Below are 26306 nucleotides of genomic sequence, written 5' to 3' on the forward strand. Positions count from 1 at the left end.
GTTCTAAACACATAATGAATTGCAGCTCCTGCAACGACTGTGACCAACCCTTTTGTACATAGCACAAGGCAAGGCTGACACAGTAATGACAACACACCTATTATTATTTGGCCCAGGTCAAATAACCCTGGAAATGATTAGAAAAGACTCCATACACATTCCCTTATCATTCTCCTTGACCACCTTCAGTATCTTCTCACTTGTTCTGAGAGTTTAACTCCTTCTCAGTGGTCCTGCAAAACTGTAGAGCCAAAATCACCCGACTCAAGTGGAAGTGCAACATGACTGAAATAAAGCCATAAATTTTAGTCCTTCTTCTTATGGCCCCCTGATATGCAGTCCTTGTATAATCCCATCCAACTCATCCCTTCCCTTCCACTCTCGCCAACACATCTTATCTTTTCACACTGTTCCTCACGCTTAGGAAAACTTTCCAATTCTGTCAAACCTCTACCTTTTCTGAATCAAATTGCTTGTAAGGGTTTATTGCTGCAGAACTACATGCGTAAGTAAGAACTCCACTTGAGGTTGTTTAGATTCTGGAAGCAACACAGCTCTCATTCCTCAGGGCATAATCCCATTTCCAGCAGATTCCCTACGGAATGACTATTCCATAACTGCCCACTCCAGAGTCCGTCTCACCTTTCTCTGAAACATCTGGTGTTAGACACTACCAGGGGCAAGAGAATAATTTAGACCATAGCTGTCTAGGGCAGAAGGCTAACTAAAAAATAAGGAAAAAAAATTGCTCTCATATATTCTTCTTCCTAAACAGAGTCTTACAAAAGCTACCTACATTATCTTTTCACAGTACTAGGCCATTTTAGGCACAAAAATTAAAACTAAGAATAGTAATGAGAAAAAAAGAGATAGGAACATACAAAGTAACAACAACACGAAAGTGCTTGCCTTCAGAACAAATACATTCAGTTCCACCTAAAATAAAGAATACATTGCTGAAATAAAATTACACTGGAGAACTGCAAGTCCTGACTAAACAAACAAATTCACAAACAGACTTCTTCCTAGCCTTCATGTTCTACGAGTGTCTAATTAAGTAAGATTACTCAAGTATTTACCTCTCCAAGCTTGACAACTGGGATGCAAACACGGGTCAAAGTAGCCAACGCTAAATTATTTATTTTCTAGCTATATTACAAAAGCACAATTAGCAGAAACCGCACTTACTGTGTAACATTTCGGCAGTGAATATACACAAGAAAGAGACTACATGTAGGAGATAGACAGAAATGTATATGTTACTATAACTAACTTATAACACATCTTATGGAGGATTCAAATATCCTCCATATGTGCAACACAATCTACATTTATGCCTGGCATTGCACTTCAACTTTGAGATGAAAATAAACCCTAACAAGGCCACATATAATTATGATCCATTTTTAAAATTCAAAGATATTTTCAAAGGAACAAGTTTAGCTCTGACGTTTTGTCACTCATTTTGATAAGCATTTATAATCTAAGACGTTCAATTTTAGGAAAAAAATCTGTAAACACCATCCAGTTAAAAATGCGTTTGTTGAACAGAGGCCACACCAGATTATAAAAACAAAGATCTGGATGCTCTTAAACAGAAAGTAGTCACCTATTTTCAGCACAACATTACAATCTCTCTACCATACCACTTTCCCCACCAAATTGTTATGACATTTCCTGGTCCACCCAGGTTATCCCAGAATGCACCACTGTGATGTAGCAAACGTCATGAACTGCAATAAGACATCTGATATCTGTGATATCACATGTTGGGATATTGCCAGTGAACAAGAACATGCCAAAAGGATTTCACAGAGGAAAGACAGAATTATAAAAGACTAGCTAAAGGCCTACTGTCAACTTTTTTTTTTAAGGCTTCTTTCTGAAAACACACTACATACTACAGTTTCCAGAAGCCTTAGTAATTGCTAAAACTGGAATGGCCTGAAGAAAGCCAAGCACAAGAAGCATCTTTCCTTTAGCTTGTTTGAAGTGTGCTTTCTGACAACACTTGAGTCAGGTTCCCTTTTCTTGGGCTGAACACTTGATACTAAAAAGTATATATTAGTCTCTGCTAAGTGTTTTCTATCCACACTTTAAGAAGAGGAAAACGGAGTTGCAAAGCCGGAAGAACTGAGAGCAGTGATGATAAAAAGAATCCTTCAACCTTATTCCATACAGCTGACTAGATTTCAGGTTGGAAATACCCTCTAAAGCATACGCCAAATGGCTCTGTCAGCCTGAAACAAAAGCAGAAATCAATACATGGCTTCTTTTCATTTCTGCTCTGCCATTTAGCTTCATATCTTTTTCAGGCAAGCCCAGTGAACAATCACATGTTAAGAAAGCCTACATGATGCAACCACTTTCCGCTGGCAAAATATGTAAATGACAGTAAGGCCAGCCCTCCCTTCCCCCCCTAACTCTCAATGAACGTTTTGCCAAAACTCCACAGGAGTTTGTTTGGGAAAGAACAGCATAGGAATAAAAGAGGTATAAGTCAACCTAGTACACAGTGTGACAAAATAATTATACCAAAACTCAGGGACAGTACCTACTAGAGAGAATGCAATTCTCCTTAAGAGCATCTAGATTTAATGTAGACAGAATACTGCTTATTATTTTGCATGGAACAGATAAAACACAAGAAAAGTAGAGTCATAAAGCAGTTTACAAAGCAGACTTGCAAGTGAGGCAAACCATTAAAAACTACAGATGCTCAATAAACTCCAAGCATATAATCAAAAGAAATGCAATTTATAATAAAGCAATAAAGGAGGTATCCACCAGTACTTTAAAATATTAACAAATGAAATGTATAGTAGTCATTAGTGAGACTAATGAATGGGTAGCACAGATGCAGCTGGTCACATCAGCACTGATAAAAGTACATTTTGTCTCCTGTCTACATTTATCTTACAAGTAGATGGTTAAAATATTTGCACTAAACAGTCTGCGAGCTGCAGTTTCTTCCATAGCAAGTGTATTTTATTGTGCAGGAAGACGAAACATAGTATTACTAACAACATCATGATGTACAGAGAACGCAAAAAAACCCTACATGGATAGTAAAGCTTACTAATGTGTTTACTTCGATATGTAGTATTTTATATAACTACGGAGAACCTTTAAATGTCTGCCTATTCGTGGTAGTTCTGCAACAGAAATACTAACCCACCACTGTTTTATTTTAACCAACACAAAAAACATGAAACTATTTTCATATCGATCTTTAGTTCCTTCAAAAACTATAATTACGTCAAATAATACTATTCTAGGAAACAGGAAAGTTAAATAATAAAAACCACACTAAATCATGAACGTTTTTCAATTATGTAATGATCCTGGCTACAGTATTAACTAGTGTTTCACTGGTGAATATCAAGTATTTAGTATCCCGAATTAGGTACACGACCAAAATACGATTTTTTTTTTTTTTTTTAGGAAAATATATAACACCAGACAAATTAACTGGCTCACATTTTTAAAGCACGGTTTTCTTTTTTTTTTATTAAATCAACCTGCTACAAAGTAATCCCACTCAAAAAGAGAGAGCTAATGGCTCATCTTGTCCATTTTAAAAAACAAATAAAAACAAAACGTACTTAATATTTCTTTACAGTTTGCACCAAGTTTGCCGAAGCAAGTGAGTTACGTAACACTTACTTTGACTTATGACCTATTTGCTCACTGCTCATACAAAAATCATTGTATTAGAGGGTAGGTACATCCATTACATGCTATGCACATTGCTTGTTTTAATAAGTGTTTGGGTTTTTTAAATTTAAAACTATAGATAAAGGTAGTTGGGAAGATCTAAAATTGACACCATAGAGGTACGCTTTGAAATCATGCAAAATTAAAATGGCACTCTTTTGCAAAAACAGCATGTATAGCGTACTTAAAGATATTCAGGAAAAAATAATCCTATTCACGCTCAATTTTTACATTTTCCATCACTCCAGAATTCACATCAGGAAATGAAACAGCTTAAAAAAAATGAGTCCTACCATAGTAACCATATAAAGTCATAATTTTAAGAGAATATAGGTGCGTGTGTGTGCAGGCACACGTGTGAGCGCCGGGGTACACACAGACACCTCGGCACAAATCACCAGGTTGGTGGTTACAGGATACGGGTCAGACCTCAGCCGGGCTTGTTTGTTTGTTTGTTTTAAACGGCTGAGTGTTGTCTAGCGAACGTGGAACCGGCACCTATATATACATATGCGAATTGAGGAGAGGGATTTTTGACCAAAGGGTGTAAAATTGTCCTCTCTCGCGTGCCAGGGGCACCTCGGCGCTCCCGCTAAGTTTCCAGGCTGGTGCTGCGGGTCGCACGCCTCCCGGCTGCGCGGAGCCCCCAAGCTCTCCCCACAGAAATAAAGCGCAGATTGCCATATATAGCTCCGCGCCTGCTGTCACATTTTACCCTTTAATACAAAGAAGTTAAACGCCAGATATACTCACCCCCAGCGAATTGGTTTTGCACAACATAATCCAGCCCTCGGGAACCTCTCACAAATCCCTTTCGGAAAATGGAGGGGCTGGCATCGGTGCCCACGCGTATTATCCGGAGGAAAGAGAAGTTATTTACATGTTAAGATCCGAGCCGGGCGCCGTGCGGAGACACGAACTGCTCAGCCCTCCCGTAGATCAGCCATATTACTCTCGCGGCCGCTCCGCTCCGCACCGCGCCGCTCCGCGCCGCTCGGCAGCAGCGCTTCCCAGGCCGCTCCGCCGCGAGCCTCGGCGCCGCCGGGCGGGTGCTGCGCGGCGGCTCTAGAGGGCCCCCATGGCGGCGCCGCCAGGGGAGCGATCCGCCACAGCCCCGATCGCCTCGGAACTTCGGCGCCGGGATCCTCCCCGACCCAGCCTGGAGCCGCCGGAGGAGGAGGAGGGGAGGGGAGGAGGGGGAGGGGAGCGCAGGGGAAGGGGAGGGGAGAAAGGGGGGGGAGGAAAAAAAAAAAAAAAAAAAAAAAAAACGGAGCTAGAGAAAGTAGATCCGACGCAGCCGGGCGCCGCCAAAGTGCGGACCGGACTCCTCCGACGGGAGCCGGGGCCGCTTGCGCTAGTGAGGCGCGGCGGCGGCCCGCGGCGCAGCGCCCCCGCCGGAGGCGCCCGGCGCGCGGGCCCCTCGCCCCGCACCCCCCGGCGCGGCGGGGCCGCGGCGGCGCCGGCGCCGACGGGGGCCGAGGGCGGCGCGGCGGCATGAGGGCCGGCGCGGCCCGCGGCCGCTCCCGCAGCGCTGCGCAGGGCGAGCGGCGGCGCCCAGCGCGGCGGCCGCCCCCAGCCGCCGGCCTGCAGACACCTCCGCAGCGGCGCGGCGGGCAGCTCTCGCCGGCTCACTTCGCCTTCCCTTCCCCTCCTCCCTCCCCCGACCACTCTGCGTTCCCGTTTAACAAAGCGGCGCAATTGGAAAAGTTACCGAACGTTTCGATAGACTCCTGCTGCTTCGCTAGCAGACACCTCCGCGGCTGTTCGGGGCTGCTCTGGGCAGAAGAGGATTTTACTTTCAAATAGGGACGCGTTTGGGCATTGGCTTTGTTTTCTTTTTAGTATTTCTCAGAGACAGCTATATATTTCTGCAAAACCAATTTGCAGCAGGCTAGCTAAGAAAACAGGCTTGACAAATGTCCATCTAGAAAAAGCTCTTTCCTAATCCTTCAATAGCCCCTGCCAACTTTTTTCTTCCACAGGCACTAGAGAGAAAAACAGATCAAGAAAACATTATGCAACTTTCATTTCATTTGTATTGATATATACTTGTAAATGAGCCTACCACTTTTAGTAGCAAAGCAACTACCTTTGTTCAACTTTCCTTCACAAAAAAACTAAATTGTTGTGTAATGCTTCTGTTGATCTTACTAGTTTTCTTAAAATTTGTTTTAATATCAGAGATCTGCAAAACAGATTAACATGATGACAACAGTACTCTGACTTGTCTGACCTGAAAAGAGGACTATGACTTACTTCTCTTTCTCACTAATATGAAATTTTTGGATTGAATTCTCAGTTACAATGAGCTGCAACTGGACACAATGAAATCAGTGCAGCCTTCTGCTGCAGACGAGCAAAGTAGGTTCAATATTCCCTCATTGCTATTGTTCAATTTGTGAGGAATTATCAATAAATGCACTTAGCAACTGGTAAGGACCGTTTCAGCTCTAAAACTGAACAAAACAACCTCCCAAACCCTGCACAGATTCCCACAGCGTGATCTACCAAGCTGCAGGAACTGGACCAGTACTGCCTACCACTACCCTTTTAAGTGAAAAGCACCGAAGGTGCCCAGCCTACAGGGAAGTTGGTTATCAGCCCGATTCTCAAAGAGATTAAGGTAAAATTTAAAAAGAAAGCATTCACATGAAAAAAACCCAACCCTCTATATGGGTTTACTCTAAGATAAGTAGCTATTGTAGAAGAGTCATTGTGCCATGTTTGTACAGGCATGGACACAAACATATTCTTGCTACAATGAGCTCTCATGCTACCACTTATCAGCACATCTCTGGTAACCACGCGTATCAGCACACTTAGTCTGCTGCAATGAGAAGGTTAAATATGTTACTCTAAACCTTAGTGAAGATGGCAAATGTCAATATTTTAGTTTGCATTAAGGGTCAGTTATTTTGGTTCAACCAACAAGTGAACTGCTAAACCACTATTTGTGTGTTAAACAATTTGCCTATTCCCTTTAGCACTGGTAGCCCCTTAGGTTTAACCAGGGCAAACCCCTCTTGGACATATATCTTGGTATAGTTTAAACATTTTCTAATCAGTCATTTTGAGATCAGTTGATCTCAAGCTACTCTTAAACCGAAGAAGGTAACTGCCAGTGGACAGAATTTGTATGCTTTCCAAACTGTATTAAATAAAATTAATTTCTGTGTCTATCTTTAACAGGTTAGACAGAGCTAAACTATCGAGCACCAAGTTTATGGTATACTAGCTATCCCATAAAAATCTGTCTTATGTAAACTTGCACAGCAACACAGGTGAAGGACCTTACTTTTTAAGAGTTATACGGACACGCCATAAATTCACACTCAAAGTTGTTTGTGCTTTTATACCTTGAATTTACAGATCTTTTCAAACATGTTATACCCCTGCAAAAAGTGCGTGTTTTAACATATCAGGTAATAGGTTACCTGACAAGTTTAAGTATGTTAGCACAAACAAAACAAGTTGCAATTTAATAATAGCTGGTTAAAGTAATAATAATAAATTACTCTGTACTTTTCCCTACTGCTCATGTGACCCAAGATGCAAGCTAAGATGTATGAAGTCATGTTAGCTGGCCTCGTTCTTCCTAAGAGCTTCAAACACAGAATTCTATTTTCACTCAGTTGAAAGATGTGAGATTTAATTCTTTTAACGCAAAAATATATTAATTGCCATAAAAGTCTTAGCAAGGATGAAACTGTAATATTGACTGCAACAGTCAGTCAAGGTCCAACACTGACTAGTGCTATTACTTAGCCATAAAAACTGCCCATGAGTTGCCTTCAGTAGGATTATACAATGACCTAGGAACAACTTGGGATAGGATTTCACTTTCAGCAGCAATTCTAATTGAAGCTGTTCCCACCCCTTGCCTCTTATTACCAGCCTCCGAGCTGTAGTGGTTCCACCGTATGTTGGCTCTCATTGTGAACGAGATCAGAGGACTGATCTGGCCGCACAGTAACCCAGCAAGAAGCAGCGGGGCAGGAGACAAAGAGAAGGGAAAGAGGCTGCCCTGCCCCGATTCACACATCTCCACAAACGTGTGGCACCATGAAGGCAAGGCAGAAACTGTTTAGGCCAACGCTTCTGCCAGGAAAATGTACGTGGAAAAATGGGATCAGTTGTCTCTCACAAAAGAGACAATTTCTTTTAAGCAAGAGAGGCTATGAATTTAATGCTTATTCAGATGAAAACTTATGGCTACATGCATGCTGGACTGTTTTCTTCTAAACTCGAACTGAATAACTCAAGGAATCAACTGGCTTGAGTTATTCAAGACACACTTAGAGAAGCACGCTTCACCTGTTTGTTCTACACACGATTTAGAATTGCTAACTTTTGGAGAATATTACTTTGCAGCAACCAAGAGAAATTCAGACATACATATGCTCCATATTTGAAATGTTCCAATTAAAATTTTAGATCCAATACATATACAAATAAGAGAGATGGGCTTCACAACAGAAGTGTCATTTGGTTACAATAGCTAAATCATACTTTTGATCTGGTACTTCATTGATTTAAAACATACAAAATTATATGTTAAGCAGCATAAAAAGGTGTCCATACTTTTCAAACATTTGCTTCTTCTTCAGAACTTCCACTGGTCTGCAGTTTTCAAGACCTTTGACTTCAATGGTTATCATAACAAAACCATAATAATGACTTAAGATTAAGCCCTAAGCAGCTATCTACAAAAAGATGACAAACAGAAAAGGAAACTCAAATATTTTTTCTTAGCTTGGTGATTCTACTAAAATGTAAAGGTGATTTACCTTCTAGCAGCCTTTTAAGCTCCCAAGCTACAAGTCAACTTGAACCACCCTCTTCTGCGAACACAGTTTCTCTATTACTTCTGCTTTTCATGTCAAAGTATATATTAGAAAGTAGTAGTTAGACTTCTTTTTTAACGCATGTGAGGGTTTTTGGAGGTTCTTAGTTTCTAATCTGTGCAACAACAGTCTCTGGAGATAAGCATACAAACTATGCTTCCCTGCTCCCTATACCTATGGACATGAAATAGATGATATCTGGAATCTAAGTCAGGTCAACAGCATGTTGTAGAGCCAAGAAACACACTTCATGTATTAACTACATATTCACATTAACACAGTATTGTAAGTCGGATTTAAAGCCATTACATCTAGGATTTCATACCCAGTAAGCATGCTATTAGTAAATAAAATTTGAACAGTAACATAAGTTAGGCAACTGAAATAGCTTTCTTAATATAAAGCATCATATCTGTATGTACTAAGGGCTTTGACAGAAAAGTTTTGGCAAATATTGCTAAGGAGGCTCAAGGTATCCCTCTCTCCTCTTGTCTCTCCATCCTTCAGCCAAAGGTCACCATCCCAGTGACACAGATGGCAAGACAGGACATTCCAGCGCAAAGCCTAGCATCATACTTAATTAACTGTTAAATGTGATTTTGAGGCAGAAACACAGAATAGCAAGCTGGAGTGCATGACACACAAGCACACATTTCCTTTTACCTACACGGTTGATACCTCCCAACAGAGCATCAGCATAGACAGCTCAAGGTAGTAGTATTGTAAACCACCTCACCAAGAGTCACCAGATTTGTCCACTAGAGTATTTTAGCACAATGCAAACAGCAATACCAATGGAGAAGCACAGAATATCTCAGGTTAAGAAGACAGCATTTCTGAGAGAATATTTGAAATAAAAAATACAGGTCTTCAAACCTCATACTACCTCTAGAAATCTCAGATTTCTTTACTTCCGTCATTCCAAATAGAACTATTTTACCTGGCACTGAATTAGCACAGCATGTGGTGCTTTCTTACACAAATGCTGTAGAAGACACTGGAGTCTCATGACCTGTCTCTGTTTTCCACTATGCTAAGTGCTGGTATGGGTAAACTCTGCTGCCTAACTGAAATGATGTGTAGTACTGCTTACCTAGCTCTGGAACTTATGTGCACCAGAAATGGAAATAAAAGGCTGAATGAAGGAATGAATTTAAAAGGCCTTAAAAAAATAAGACCCATAGAACGAACAGACTACAAGTTGAAAAGAAGATGCAAGAGAAGAAAAGAGGTGGAAAAATAGGCTATACCTAAACACACGTGGGCTATAGGGAAATGACTCATCGCTAGTAATATGAATTAACTGCTAGCACAGGCAGGACAAAACTATTTTCAAGAGTATCACAAAAACCATCATGGAACTCCAGTGAGAAAACAAATTCTGACATATTCCTATAAAGTAATCAAATTAGCCCTGCCCTCTTCTAACAGGTAAACTTTTAACAATACCTTTTAAGAGGAAAAATTGGAATGCCAGGTGAGACCATTTCCAGTAAACACTGTTGAGAAGTAATCATTTATCTAGTATATGTGGAATCGCACAGATTAATAGAGTAAGTAATCACCAGGTGACAAAGGGAATGAGGAACACAGCCAATGAAACAAAGATTTGGTAAACTCTTTTCTTTCAAAAAATAATACAGGAAAACACCTTTTACAAACTAAAGGTGCATCATTCTATTATGCATCGTTCACCGTGTAAAAACAATGGACATGGCAATAATGACTCCTCGAGAAATGCACATGAAAAGAGATGTTCATAGGACAGGATCATAGGATAAGTCAGGCTGGAAAGAACCTCAGAAGGTCATCTGGTCCAATCTCCTTCTCAAAACAGGTCAGAGTAACTTCCCAAAATGGTTTGCAATTATTTTTGAAGTTCAATTAGTTGTTTACCTAGCTCTGTAATTATACACAGTGCTGAAATCTGGCAGTGCGACCCTATCCAAAATATCTTATGCTCCAAAAGAACAGACAACAGAGATCAGGACATACACGTTATATTCAGATGGCCTAAATCACACCTAAATCTCTCAGCCTAGTGATTCCAGTTAGATGGCTCTAAAGAAACTCCTGGCTCAGACCTTACTTAGTCCTTCTGAACTGCATTTCAGCAGTACCTACTTCTCCCTTTTGACTATGCATAGAGACTTAAGCAGAATTTAAGTTATTTGAATACACTTCCTACTATTCATTAGTAAGCTCCTTTAATAAGTAAAATAAACATCATTATTCCTCTCAAGCTGTGAAAGAAAACAATTCAACTAGAAACTGTAACATCACAATACTGCTGAAAAAGAAACCTAGGTGGCATGGCTATGGGAGCTAGAATTCAGTCTCTGCCCTGTCCCCAAGGCCCATTACTAATACTTGTTGTAGAATATGCTCCCACACCATGTGACATGGCCACATCCATGCAGCTATATATTCCCCAGCTTAGTTTGGGCTACATCTTGAAAGAAGTCCACTTCTCTGTGGTGGTCTTATTTCACTCTGTAATGCCTTCCTTTGGGGGGAAAAACAAGTTTAATTTTCGTTCACCTATGCCCACCAGGTAAACTTAAAACATTCAAAAACAGCTTTTAATGCTCAATAGAATGGAGACAAATAGGCAAGAATCAATGTTATTTGGACTGAAGGCCTATCTGATCAGAGGCAGCACTCCAAACTTAACGTAACAACCTTTATATCTTTCGATAGAAGCCAGCTAACAAAGTCTATCACAAAAATTTTAAAATTTAAGTCAAACAAGGAAAACAGTGCAATTTGGAAGATACAGGATGGCTGAGAGCCCAAGCTTCAACTCAAAAAGTTTATTCATGTTCAAGACAGTTATGACTTGACTTTTTAAAAAGTGTGAGCACGTTAACCAAGTGTAGACAAGAAACTCTTGCATATCACCTTAAACGCTGGTCTAGAAAAGCCTTTAAAATAACATGGTGGAGGTCACATTTTTAAAAAAGGTTCTTTTTCTTCCCATTAAGACAAAGTCAAAAGCAAGGAAAGTTGGGAAAAAAAAACAGAAGCATGAATTGGAAAAAGTAAACTGAAAATATTTTTCAGATCACATTTATTTACATTAAATTATCAGTAACTTAAACCCCCACTGAAAGAGTCTGCTTAACAAGCCTTGAGGTGAAATTCCCTGCTTGTCCATGAAGTAGGTACACAATCAACAGTACCTTCACCATCCTGTTCTGCCAGGGTATCCTTATCTGAGAAGGCCACATGTAGAGTACATAAAATATTTGAATTGGTATATCAAGTTTTAGTATTTCTCCATTGCCTACAAACACTTTTTAAACAGAAATTATTTTATCTCCAAGCTGTACGCAGTGCCTGACAGGACAAAGAATGCTCTCCCATTCCACCCCAAAAAGAGGCAACAGAATAGCCAGCCATCAGCCAATCTTTTACTGCTGTATGAAAGACTTTAGGGAAATTCTTTCTTTAAAGTCTTGCTTACAGATGACTTATTTCTTGAGTACACCACACCATTTTGGGGCCTAGTTCTCTCCTAAAGACAGAAAATTTAAAAGTTGTGCTGAATATGTTTTCCACTTTCCTTTCTATAAGTCTCTACCAGGATGCCTGATGCTACACTCACTATGCAAAGTACTAACCAGGAAAAATTGTATGTCATTGTATGTATGGAGTAGCACTGAAAGCCACTATTTTTCAAAGACTCGTGGCTTGTATATCCGATCTCCTCAGCTCCCTACAGAGCAGTTCTGCTGTGAGCTGCTCTTCCTAAACTTAGATCCCACAGGTTAGAGAACATCAGCTTTGGCACCGTGTTTGCCTAGGAAGCTGAAAGTAAAACTAAGGAGAACTGCATCAGGTTCATTCCAGTCCTCCTAAAAAAAATCCTGCTTATAGTTACAGCAAAACAAAACATGATTGGTGAAGTTCTCTGGCCTCGAGGCCACTGGCACAGCACAGCCTACATCCATGCTATCGAATTCTCAACCCCCAAAACACAGCAGCCACACGTTAACTACCTACTGGAAAAGGTGTGTGGTCCTGGATGGACCCTGAGAACTGTCTGAAGAGCACCGGCAGGCCCCGATCAAAACTCTGCCGGCAACCACTCCAACAACCTAAGAGCAGAGATGATGGCGGTCTGATGACTCAGAATATTCCCTACCGTTATTTACAAGCACAGCCACAGCCACGGGGAAGAAGCAGAGTGCTTCAGGTCCCAGCACACTATACTATTGCCAGGTCCAACCTGGCAATCAGCTAATCAACACAAAACACACAATAAAAAATTAGCCAGATGTAGCAATCGCGAGATTTAAAGAAACTTAAACGAGTCTTCTGCCTTTATATGAATTTTATTTTGAAGTTCCCTTTTGCAAGCCTGTCTTCCCAATGAAAAGTGTCCAGTCCATTTCTAAGGGAAATTCTGTTCTCAGGCAGTTCTAGAAGTTCAGGAAGCCAGGTTGAGGGGGGAAAGAAAACCACTCACCAGTCATGTGCTTTTTCTACAAGGAGAAAAAAAAATAGGAGGAAAAAAGTGGGAGCAGAAACGAAAAACATAAATGACAGAGAATGGGAACAGGGACGAAGGAACTGAACAGGTTAGGAGAGAAGCTGTTCCACTGACCAGATGAGGTGAAGACGGGTAAGTCTTTTTAAGCAACAGAAGCTTTCGAAGTGTGTATCTTGAGGGTAATAGGAGTCCTTACTCATCCAGCCATCTAATGGAAAACCAAAGTAACAGAACAAGCAGTCCAGCATAGTTGTGATAAATTTTGAGGACAATGGTTTAACAAAGCTGAGGATGTCAGGAGAGCAGTTATTTCACACTTGCTATTTGGGAGGGTTTCACTTTAAAATCTAAGTATACACAGCAATTTGGCTGGAAGTGGTAACAAGAAACATTCGCCATCCCATGGAAAAAGAAAATGAAAGCCATCGAAAAAGGAGAACAAATCTTTATCTTCATTTAACTGCAATAAGAAAAGCAGATTTCAACAAACTCTTTGAACTTGTTGCTAGAATCTCTTGAGAATATAATTTGAAGGAGGGCTGGCAGTTACTGCATTAGAACACACACAATGGCAAGCTATTCCAGCCCAGAGGAAAGATAGGAAACGTAGCAAGAACAATATGGGCTGCATCAAAAGCAGCAAGTAATAAGGGTCTGAAAGTAAAAAGAATCATGTCAGAAATGGAAACAAGGGCATTTAATGAGGATAAAGGAACAGTATAAACAGTCAGGGATAAAAACCAGAAGAGAAAAGCACAGCATGCATTATTACCACTGTGCAATACAAAAGGCAAACAAAAGTGTCAAAAATATTTTAGAAGTTAAAATAAAGACAAAAAAAGTCAGGTACATAACATGTAAAAGAAGAACAAATGGATAACAAAACAGAATTAAAGGCTGTTCTCTGTCCTTCAGCCTTCATAAAACAATTATAACCAAATACTAAAAACTGCTTTTTTTTTTTAATTAGGCAAAATAGTCAGGGAAATTCAAGTCAGTAGGACTGGATGAAATTCACACTGTACTTAAGAAAAACAGAAGTGATCTCTAAACCATTAGCAGTCATCTTTGGTAACACAGTCCCGGTGAAGCTGCCTTAAGACACGCGGGCAACGATAAGCAAATAGCACTGAAAGGGCATTCATTTGCCAATTATTTTCTGTCAAGGGGGGAGAACATATCAAGAAAGCTCCTTCCTTCAGGATGTGCATGAAGAAGGAGGGTTATAAACACTTTTAGCGGACAAAATCATAATTAAAAAAATTTTGATAAATGGAAAAGTGGTCCAAATGAACAGAACGAAACTTAATATAGACTAGTAAACTTTGGAAAGATGTATTAGGTAAGTCAACACCATGAACCTGTTATCAAGGAAGGCAAATCTTCTTCTAGAATATATTAAGAGCAGCTAAGTTTGTTCAGTGCAGAACAAAGGAGACAATACAATCTCCCAATGAATAAAAGTTTGTTATAACAAAGGGGACAATTGTTCTCCATAACAACTGTGCAAAGACTTAATTGTCAGTAGTACAAGACAAAACTGGCTTAATCAGCATCAAAGAATATTATTTTATATTTTAGAAAATTAATTACTGAAATCAATTACCTAGGAATACAGTGAAATTGCATTCACTGAATATGTTTTAAAAAAGTTGGAGAAACATTTGTCACAAATAGTACAGAACAGAAGAAGGAGCAAGGTGACCCTTAGGTCTTCTGTGGCCTTACAGTTCCATTTGTGTATGACAGGATCACAGAACTAAATATTCATTTTAATAAAAAACAACAAATTACGCTTCTGAACTCCACATTTCAGAAAAAAATCCTGTATTAATTCCCATTTTAAAGCTATGAAATGGCTTACTAACTAATAACCCCCCCAAACTTTGATACCACATAGCTCCTCCCTTTATTGAGAACACTGTGAAGCTACCTTACCATGTTTTGATGAGAAGACTTTATCTAGGAGCACTGTAGATGGTCATGATTGCCAGAGAAAGACAGGAGGAAGAAGCTATTATCCCAATAAGCCTGGTTCCCCCCAGTCTTGTGACATGCCAGAAGTCATTCTGGATCAACTAAGACTTCTAGACAGTACTTGGAAACAATCACAAAAAATGCAGATGGGTGGTTCGCTGCAGAGACTACACATTTGGACCACATCTGCACTACCAAAACTTGTGTTATTTTACTGTGCCATGCAAGTGACTCAACTGCACATACTCTGAGGACTATAAAAACATAATAGAAGGAATCAAAAAACCGGTAAAGTTTCCTAATGCTGATTTCTTCTGCTAGCCTAATTAAAACTATTGTTGACAAGAATTTGTTGTCAGTAATGAAGCAGTAAAAGAGAAAATCCCTCGATTCTGGGGATAAATTTCCTAGTTTGATAGGGCTTCCAACAGCTTGCTCAACAATAACAGTTACAATGTTGATAAGTATAGCATTTCCAATTAGTAATTATACTTATATTGGAATGGCTGGCAATAGGATTTGGTGCATGTGTGACATAATAAAAATACTTCCAAATGTATTAAAGGGGAGAATATTCTGAAAGGGGCTAGATACAGTGTTATTTTATTGTAATATCTGTATATTGACATATCTGTAGGAAGGTGCCTCTAGAATACCATAAAGTAGTTACTAATATAAAACATTTTACTTAAACTATTATTTTAGGGTACTTTAATTTAAGAATAATTCAGAGGATCAAAGTTAGAACCCAAGTTCCTTATTTAAGCAATGCAGACAGGCAGTCAAGTTTGGTGCAGGAGTAAGAAAGATCACAAGTCACCTGCCTAAATGCTGTGAAGAAGCCTCTCTACTGCATTTTTGTCACCAACTAACCAGCACATGTAACATGACTACAAGCTGCAGAAATCTCCCACAAACTCCTGTAAGAACTCCTATATTAAAGAATTCACATGAATGAGCCAAAGAAGAAAAAAACCTCAGATTTCACACAACCAATGCTACAGCTTCACAGATACTTTAAGCTGGCAGTACTACCGAAAGATGTAGCTCTGCCTCTCTGCACCCTAGCTGCTCGCTCTGGCCTCCTCCCTCATGCTATCACAAACACGTTTCTTTGCCAGGTTAGTTTTAACCCAGATCAATTTCCCAATGCAGTTCGCCACATGGCTACACAAATGCCTGGGTCAGCACAAGGGAGAGAACAAACAGCTGGTAGCATAGGGAGGGCAGGGCTGCTCCTGCTTCTGCTGCCAGAACCAGCTCAAGATTTATGGTGTTTGGGGAAAATAACCACCTGATGCATTCCATATACTCACTGCCTGGGTTTCTCAAAATAATGAGTATTCTAGATTGTGAGGGGTTTTCCTACTTTGTCTTTCTTTTGAAAGAACAAAGGCATCGCTGCTGCTGTTAGAAAAAACTTACTCAATGTAGTTCTTCAAGCAAGTGCCCAAACTTATTTTGATTACACCACCTGATGAACTCAGGAATGGCACAAATGGCAATGTCTAGTGTCATCTTCTAGTACCAGTTAAAAAAAAAAACGCACAGAATGCAATACAAGTTATTTCAATAACAAACTGTTTGCTACAGAAAAAAATGTGCTTAGCTGTATTAATGCCTGCACATTCAAACTGTAAGATTTAGTAATTAAGTATTAAATGCGTCAAAAAATAATATATTGTGATAGAAAGGAGAAAAATTGTCAATGTTTTTTGAAATTGTTAGTAGCTTAATTATTTACCATTTCATAATATTTTAGTATACACATGACAGTATTTCCTAAAGAGTTAAATCCTCAGCATTGGTGTATAATAGCAGGGTGCAATCCTTAGTAGTTGATAAGGAAATCCTATTTTGACTAGTTATACCTGATTCTCCCCTGCCCCCCCCCAAATACCGTGGAACAGATGGACCTAGGAGGAAAACACAAAACAACTCCAGCGTGAGAATGATGGAGCTTGCTTAGTCTTGGCAATCCAACTGCCTTGGAAAACCATCTCTCAACTCAAAGACAGACAAAGATTAGAAATGTCCATTTCCCATTATTTATCTTAAGAAAGAACAATGATAAGTTAGGAGGAGTCTGATGTGTTAACAGGGGGGAAAAAAAAGAATATTCACAAGCAAAGCCAAGAAAATTGAGGTATTTTATTTTCTGAGCCATGAAAAGCCTCTGATCCATCTACCACCAGGCATTAATTCAATGACACATAAGAGCGTGGAAACCAAGAAACTGGGTTCTTACTCCCACCTCTGCGAAGACACACCTTATGACCAATGTACATAACACGTACAGATTTCAAAGACTGTCTTTCTTTTCCATTATTGTCTGATAGCTCTTGGAGATCCTTTCATGAAAAGTGAAAAGTGCTACATAAATCCAATGGATTATCAAATACGAACATTAATTAAACTAACGACCAAAATTGAAAACTGCAAGGCAAAAATATCTCAAAGCATTCTTCATTTGAAAATGTGGTCTGTTTTAAATTGTGAAAAGCTCTACAAAGAACTGAAAAATGGAAAGATTAATATAGAGACCATTAAGCAGAAGCTCCTGAACAGAAGGGATTTGCGAGGAGTTTAAGCCAGGCTCCTGTGCGAGAACAACATATGACAGCGAAGGATTTGCGAGGTAATACAAATTCCTCAGGTGAAGGAGGACATAACGTACCATTGGCTGCTGGAGAGAACATCCCTGAGCGCCCATGGGACTGTGCTGCATGCAGCTCAGTCCCGTTCTACCGTGGGCGAAGCTGGGCCTTCCAAGAGCCAACACTGCACCCTGACTATGAAGTGTACTCCATTCCCTCACCTCTTCACACTGAGATCCAACATGCACTTTCTGGCTTTTAGCCAAACGCTCTGATACATGGCTTGTACAGTCAGAAGTGTAGGCCACTCTTCACTTAGTATCTTAATCCTTATCCATACAATGCCTGTACAAAGTCCATCCATCCAAAGACTTCAGACTCTCCAGGTAATAATGACCGTCCCTAACTGTAAGCACATATTTATGTATGTTCTCATTTTATCACACAATATAAATTTTACATTTGCAAATGTTAAATTTTGAAGTGAGAACAGGTCAGAAAAGTAAAGATACTAATATGTTTCTGACAGAAGGTGTGTGATGAACGAAAGAAACATAGCTGAGCTATGAAGAGAATGCATCCAGTCATGTTAAGGTTCTTTTGAAATGAGTGTAGATATCTTTAAATATTGGCTTGCCCTAATGCAAATGCAGTTATGATGATTAACGATAAAAATTCTTAAATAGTTATTTCCTAGCAAATATACTATACTTACATGTCTATAAAACTATCTGCATGTGTGAAACCAATGGTCTTCAAAAGCCTACTGCAGCTGACGTTGGTCAAAGTAAGTAATGAAATACTCGGGTAAAAATTAAAACATAAGTAATTACAAATAGGCACACAAAAGGTTTTCAACAGACAAATTTCAAGCTTTTTGAAACCATTATTCTGTGCTGTTTTAAACGACATATTTTCAAAAATGATTAGTAACATACTTTGACAGTCTAATGGATACTGAAAATAAAATTTAAAATGAATTTACATACCAACTTATAGAGTAATTGTTATCATTACCAAAATTAAGGAGACTTTTGCTACTAAACCTGTTCTAAGAAGATACATCTGTTTGTGCTGCTTACAGCATGGGTAGATTAACAAAGCTCTAGCACTTAAAATAGATTACAAAAATGTTTACTGCACCTGTACAATGCTATTCTGATACATTTTCACAAATGACCAGCTGTCTACCCAACACAGTCAAAACTGAACCAATACTTTCCCCAGCAACTTCTTTTTGACAACATTCCTGTCACTCAGACCCACAACCTGGAAGCCAAGGTATAATCCAGGTACAGGAGTTAAATTTCCAAGATTTCAGGCCACACAAGATGGTGCCTAAGTATTTCCACCCTCTTCTATACTGGATCAGCAAGATTCAGGTTCTCCTTTCTAACCATATACCTGAAAGTTTCTTTCTTCATTATTTTGTATCTTCAGTACTGCAACTTTCTTCTCCTTTTTGGCTTTGTTAAGCACAATTTTGCCACTTTTTAAATTCATTTGAAAGTTGATATTGCAAAAATATTTTCCTCATTCATTGCTTTGATTACAGTTCTTTGTGTTTTTCTTTCTTCTTTATGGATATCAAGAACGACCTATTCATTCTCAGTTTTAAGGTGCTGCATGGCCTATCCTAGCTCTATCCCCTAAGTTCCTACCTCTGCTCTGTGCAGATACTCAGTCATCGAAATGCAAGGAAGAAAGTATGAGTGTTTGTCTAGCATGTCAGGCAGGAAACAAGTTATCTGTGAAAATCCTCAGGGTGACAATGTTACCCTCCTTTAAATATCTCCTCCAAGTCTGATGCCTATGAATCATTCACCAATGCTGAGACAGCCAGAGTACTTGAACTTCTTCTGCATGTTCTTCTGCTCATAGCATTCTCACTGCTCCCTTGTGCTTTCCCAAGACATTTCTTACATTTACATGCAGTCTTATCTTTATATTTAGATTATGAAGTTGTTTGTGCAGAAGCAATGTTTGATTATGCATTTGTACTGTATGCAGTGTAATGGTGCCCTGGCCTCTAGGCACAATTGTAATACAAATAATAAAAACGATCTGTTCACCTAAGATTACGTCTCCTGACAATGCTATTCATAGAGCTATACACTCAGTTATGCCTTTCCTTCAAATAATAATAAAAAGTTGTTCTAACATAATTCTCTACAAACTGTAACTCTCCAGGTACTGACACCACAAATGATTTTCTACTTCGGTGCGCAAGCTGATTCCCAGTTCATCACCTAAAAGTAACCTCAACTGATTCTCATACATACCTGTTTGCAGTACCATTGCAATTTTTAATCATTTATTAAAAAACACGCAAAATGCAGGATAACAGAGACTTAAACAGAACTGCCATACCAGAAAAACTCTGTGCTCCCTTGAGATAGGTCTACTTTTGTGAAGAGTTGAGTCTCCTTGGCATCTCACAGAAGCAGATTCAAGGCAGTTCTGCATCGGTCTGCTTAAACTCATCAAATTCTTACATCCATGGCCTTCGAGAAGGTAAAATACCAACCTACAGCATTTTCAAATGCTATATTATTCTTTAATGGAGGCATCCATTGCTCAGGAATTATTCTATTTTGGCTGTGCTGTTTTAATGCAGGGCTCTTAGTTTTATCATTACTTAGGCTGCACTTAGACCAAACATTCAATGGAACATTTCCTATAATGGGATAAAGCGGTCGAACTATTTGAATGGCTAATAGTGATTTAGACATGTGATTACAGTACAGAAAATGGTCTGACATATGCTCTTTTATCTGGTTTACATGAGGCACGTTAATCCAACTGGAAAGTGCAGAAGTGAAAAGGAAGACATATCCAAGCAGTTATATGAAAACAACAGAAATTATTTTTACTTATTTTATTTTTGCCTCTGCTTAGCTAATTGTAATCAGTATTATGTAAATAGTAAAACTTATAAAACAAAACCATTTTTCTTCCAAAAACAGATGCAACTAAAAAGGCCCAGGCTTCATCTACTCTGTGAAAAATTTAAAATATCACTAGTGCTGATACAAACCTAGTTTTAAAAGTGTTTGAGACTTACAGCGTATAGTTATAACACCTTTACCAATATTACTGGTTTTCCATAAAGATACACAAGGATACCAGCCACGATTAGGTTGTAGTCCCACACCAGACAGCAGTAACGCGAAGAAAAAGAGTATTTAGTCATTTTCATTTTTGTCTCGGCTAATTTAGTTCCTGGCTCTTAGGCAAATGTTTATACTCATGTCAAGATTAGTAAATATTTTTACTAGAAAATATTTATTTCCTGCTAATACTAGTTGACAATATTCCCACAACACCACAAATCTAACTGCAAAAGGAATTACCTCTGTAGCACCCACTTTTCATGGAGCATGTACACAACCTCAAGTTGGCATAAAAGAAATAAAAATTTTCACAAATAATAGTATTTTGGGAATCCTTACTTGAAGAGAAGCTCACTTTTTATACTCTGTGGCTTTTTGAGCAGACTGGTACACTTCAGATGTATTCATATTTTCCTTCCTAAAACTTCTTTTAAAATAAAAACTCACAGGTTTCCTATATAAGGCTTGGATTTTCTATGTAGAAATAAAACCGAACTATGTCAAACTTAACTGTAAAGCTGATGAACTTAAAAAGTTCAATGAATATATGTTTGCCAACTTCTTTCAACTAGCATTATAAGAAAATCTGCATTAAGCAGAACTGTAAGATTTTTGAAGGAAGAAGCTGTGAACGATGCGTCTCCCCCAAAACCAGGGAGTAAACGTTAAAATGTCTTAAGGGAAACTTTCATCAACGAGAATAAAAATCATCCAGATATCCCTAACTAATGATAGTTCCGCCTTGGAGTATTTATACATCAAAAGCATGTAAAAATGATCCAAATTATAATAGAGGAAAATATTTTCTTTACGTGTTTATTTCCTGCAGAATTCCCTTCCAGCGTTTGGTCATTTTACAGTGAAACCTCGAAAACGCCTGAGCCCGGGCGTTGAACCAAGCACCAGCAACTCACCTGTTTAAACAGACCCGAGCGATGCCAAACCGAGAGCGTCCCTTTAAAACAAAGGGAAACAAACTCGAACCCCCCGAGGCTTCCACAACTCCACAACACGCGGACATCCTATTTCGCTGAAAACGACGCTGTGCCTTCTCAAACCGCATTACCTTTGTCCTGTGACCGCCTCCATAAGCCATGTCAGGGCAGGACCCACCACACGCCCCCCCATCCCCCCGAGGGAGAGCGGCGCCTCCGCCGCTGCGGGCACGGGGCCTGCCCAGCGCCGCCCGACGCGGCAGCCGGCTCCCATCGGCGTTAACACGAACAAACGCGCCGTTTCACCCGTACAGAAACGGGGCTGGGGCGCTACCTCGCTCTCAGCACCCGCTCTGCCCAAACTTCGGCGCGCCGCTGCCCGAGGATCCGCGCTGCCGCGGCCGTTGGGGCGGCCGTTGCGACCGTTGGGACCAACGAACGCTCGCGCCCCCTCCCCCGCCGCGCCGCGCCGGCCCCTCGCCGCCGGCCTGCGGGGCACTGCCCGGCTGTGCCCGGCCTGGGGCGGCGGAGGGAAACCCGCCAGCGCGGAGGAGGAGAAAGAGGAGGAGGAGGAGGAGGAGGAGGAGGAGGATGGGAGGAGGCAGCAGCGCCCCCCGCCCCCCCCCGTGTTTGTTGTGCTCCGGCGCTGGGCAGCCTCCCCGTCCCGGCGGCGCGGCCGCCGCGTCCCTCGGCGAGAGGCTGCTTGACAGCTCCCCTCAGCGCCGCCAGCCGCCCGCCGCCTCCGCGCACACGGCGGGCGAGGCGGCGGCGGCGGCGAAACTCCTGCCCAAACTTTGTGCGTGCGCGTCCGCACCCGTGTGTGTGTGTGGGGGGGGGGGGAGTGTTTTCATAGCCATCCACTTAGGGCAAGAACCACCGTTTCTTTCTCTTTCTTAAAGAAAACGGGGGAAAAAAACCGCCAGCGACGAACTAGCATTGAGTAAGGAATATCCAGGCGACGCTGAAGGCAAGCGAGCGTCCTGGAGGAGAAGAGAGCCAAAAAGGAGAAGGGGGAAGGTGCAAAGGAAGGGGGGGGAAGGAGGAAGAGAGGGGGGAAGAGCTAGAGAGAAACTCCGAAGAAAGAGGAAAAGAAAAGGAACGGGGACGGCAGAAGAAAAGTGAGAAGGGAAAACAGGCGGAGGAAGACAAAGGTGAAGAAGGAGGAGGAGGAGGGGAAAGTGCAAAGGGGAGAGGAGGAGAAGAAAGAAGGCCCCTTCTCAAAATGGCATTAGGCGGCAGGGAGGGGGCGACGAGCAGCCAGCCGGCGCTGACAGCTCTGCCCGCGCCCGGCCGCCTGCCCCCTGCCCCTCTCCGCCTCGCACACACCAGCGCCCAACTTACTTCTTTCTGGCTCTCTGGAAAGGGGAAGCGCCATCTTTGCGAGGCCGGCCCCTAGGTCTTTTGTCTGTGGCTGCTGCTGCTGCTGCTGCTGGGGGGGGAGCTCCGGGCTCGGGGGGCTGCTGCTGCTGAGGCGGCTCCGCCACCGCCACCACCAGACTCTTGTCCTCCGTTGACATCCTAGTCAGCAGGACGAGAGAGACACATGGATGATGATGATGAGGATGAAGATGAGGATGGTGATGGGGATCCCGATGCTCCTCCTGCTCCCGCGGCTCCTCGCCTCCTCACCTCCGCCTCCTCCACCTCCGCCGCGCATCGCTGGCCTCAGCCGCCGCCGACCCGCACAGGTAGCAGCGGGAGCAGCATGGGGAGCGGCGGGCGGGGGCGGCGGAGCGAGAGCGCGCAGGCGGCGAGGGTCTCGCACACAATAACCCCCCTGCCCGGCTCGGCCCGGCCCGGCCCGGCTCGGCTCGGCGGGGCCGCCGCGGCTGGCGGCGGCGAGCGGAGCGAGCGCGAGGCGGCGATCCCGCCGCTGGGCGCCCCCCTCTCAGAGGCCCCGGGAGCTGGCGGCGGCTCCGGCTGCTGCGCTGCCCGGCTGCGGCGGCCGCCGCTTCATTGTACACTGGCCCCGCGCCCTCCCCCCGCGCGGAGCCCCCGGGGGCGGAGGAGGAGCAGGCGGCGGAGGCGGCGGGGGCCGGGGCCGAGCGGAGGAAGTTTTGACAGCTCCAGCTGGCGTGTGTGTGCCGAGCGCCGAGTCCGGCCGGGCTCCGCGTCCCCTTCCCAGCCGGGCCGGGAGCAGGAAGTTTAACTTTGGGGAAAGAAGGAGGAGGAAGGGTGAAAAAAGGGGGAGGAGGAAGACGGCGCAGGGGGAGGAGAGAGCTCCGCGCCCGCGGGGTGGGGAAGGGATCCCGGCGCTGCCCCGCTGGGTAACCTCCCTCCTCCCCCCCCCGGCGGCGACACATCGGCACGGCGCGGCGCGGCCCTCCCCCCGCCGGGCCCCACACTGCGCCTGCCCGCGCCGCCGCTGACCTCACGGGCTCGCTGCCGCGGCGGGCTGCGCCCAAAGCGCGGAGCCGCGGACGAGACGGGACGGGACGGGACGGGACGGGCCGCCCCCCCCAGCCCTGAGGGAACGGATAGATAAATACCAACTGCGAAATGGCGGGGGGGGCGGGCTGCCCGCGGGGGAGACGCATCCCCCGGTGGGGGCCGGCGGGGCGGGGCGGGGTGAGCCCGGCGGCTGAGGCGGCGCGGAGCCCGGCCGCGCCCCCGGACTTTCCCCCCGGGGCCTCGCCGGGCGCGGCGCCGCCGCCGGCAGCGGGGGGGGGGGGGGGGCTGCGTGATCGCCCTCCTCCCCGCGGCTGCGGGAGCCCCGGCGGTGCCAAAACCGGCCCGAGGCAGCGCGCAGGTACGCGAGGGAGAGGAGGGAGCGGAGCGGCCCTTCTCCCCGCTCTTCCTCCCCGCGATTGCGGCCTGTCGCCCGCAGAAACACCCCGTCGCGGAGCGCCCGCCGCGGCAAACGCGGCGTGTGGCTGGGCTGTTTTCCTGGGAGCCATTTCGTAACAGCGCCAGTCTCCGCTGATTCGATTCCTGGCTTTGTGGGAAATCAAATTAGGTCTTTGTGACATTAATTATAAGGGCTACTACCTGTCTGTGTGTGAAAATACAGGTAATAGATACAACTCCATCTATATGCACACATATACGTGTATATATATATATATATATTTATATATATGTCTAAAGACATCTCTTTTGCCCAGTCATGCAAAGACAACAGGACCCAGCTGGATTGCCACTGCGACTTCTTCGGCCCTGTACTTGCAAATGCACTAATTTCTGCAAAATTGAAAAAAATAGCCTGCTAAATGTTTGTATTACATAGTCTCCGAATAACTGAGAAGGCGTGCTGCTTATACAACTTCAGACAGGGGAACCGGCCTGTTTATGCATTGTCTAACACGAAGAAAGTACCGTGGATTTTGTTCACTCGCGCAAGTTAGTGAAATCGAGCCGAAAGCCTGTAGCGCCGAGCAGGCTCAGGCTTGGCCGGAGCGGAGGGGAGGCGGAGGGGGGAGCCGGAGGCCGTAGCCCCGGCGTGCGGGGAGCACCGGTGTGGCTTTCGCTGGGCTTGCCAGGTTGCCATCTGGTCCGCTGAGAAAAAATGGCCATCTCCTGAAATAATGACTGTGCATGTGCGGATGTGCTGCACATGCGCGGCGGCCGGGATGGGGCTGGGATGTGTCAGAGGCGGCGTGCGTGTGCAGAGCGAGCCCAGCCTGGGCACGTGAGCGTGCTGCCGGCTCCAGTCGGCTGCGTGGGGAATAACTCCGTCGCACCCCACAGCAGAAAGAGTCACTGAAATCACTGCATTCGCTTGTCCACACATGGTTCGTCTGGTCCTGCTGTGTAAACATCGTTTAATACCTTCCAATTAACCGTAGGTAGCTGAGCTTTGGGCTTTGTCTTTTATGCAAAAGGAGGCATGTGTTTAAGTGCTGCACATTTTTCGTGGTTGTTTTTTTATGTTGACATTGTTGTCCCAACATAAAATCCTAGTGGAGGCAGGACAAAATGAGTTTTGGTGCAGTGAGGTCCAGGAGAAGAGGTCGTTAAGGGACTTCTGCCCATTAGCTATAACAATAGTTAATGCGTGCTGCCTCCAGCTACGTGCCCGAACAGAGCTGGGCAGGTCTCGTCTGTGAGCGCTGCTGCCGCGGCTGTGGCAATCGGAGGTGCGAAGAAGCGTGCAGGACTGCAACACGCCTGCGAACGGCAGCCCCGAGTAGAGAGGCACTTGTGGGAAACTGGTTTTGCTGGCGTTATTTGTATTGCTCAATGAAGGCAGGGGGACAAGCTGGGAGAAGTTGTACCACCAGGCATAAATGCAGCGTGGGAGTGCCTTGCCAGTGTAGGATGCTTGAACAGCTCTGCCAGGAAAACTTCTACATTTATATCGGGCCAAAGCTACCCACCTAATATACATTGTCTGGGAAAGCACACATTTTTATAGCAAAAACATAATATTAGAGGAAAAGGTCCTGTAAATACTGTTGTACCACCAAAACGATCTCTGTAACAGAAATGCTAAGAAATAAGGTGGTTCCAGGTTATGGGAATGGGATCCAGATAGTTTCTCTTCTGCAACGATAGTTCAGAGCCCTACCAGTTTAATGATCGTTCGCTTTTCTATATAGAATAAAAAGTTTAGTTTCTATTCTCTCTGAACATATTTCTGCATTGCAGAACAGATCAAGTTACCACGAGGATGTCATTTAATGAATGAT

At 43.3% G+C, this 26306-nt stretch overlaps 1 protein-coding gene across 11 annotated transcripts in view; it reads right to left on the minus strand.

The window, feature by feature from the left end:
- KMT2C (lysine methyltransferase 2C) overlaps window positions 1–23865 on the minus strand; it is a 204034-nt gene extending 180169 nt beyond the window's left edge. For 9 of the 11 annotated variants that reach the window (XM_064505735.1, XM_064505733.1, XM_064505727.1 and 6 more), the window contains exons 1-2: window positions 23308–23865; window positions 23020–23196 (exon numbers count right to left, since the gene is read on the minus strand). In XM_064505735.1, the coding sequence (XP_064361805.1) occupies window positions 23020–23195 (176 nt within the window). In that variant the 5' untranslated portion in view covers window position 23196; window positions 23308–23865. Of the gene's footprint in view, window positions 1–4470; window positions 4923–23019; window positions 23197–23307 lie in introns of those variants that run through there. The other 2 variants (XM_064505736.1, XM_026097036.2) reach the window with 2 other exon arrangements.
- Window positions 23866–26306: the final 2441 nt, after the last annotated feature.

This window comes from Dromaius novaehollandiae, chromosome 2 (genome assembly GCF_036370855.1).
Source record: "Dromaius novaehollandiae isolate bDroNov1 chromosome 2, bDroNov1.hap1, whole genome shotgun sequence".
In the NCBI taxonomy this organism is placed as follows: Eukaryota; Metazoa; Chordata; class Aves; order Casuariiformes; family Dromaiidae; genus Dromaius; species Dromaius novaehollandiae.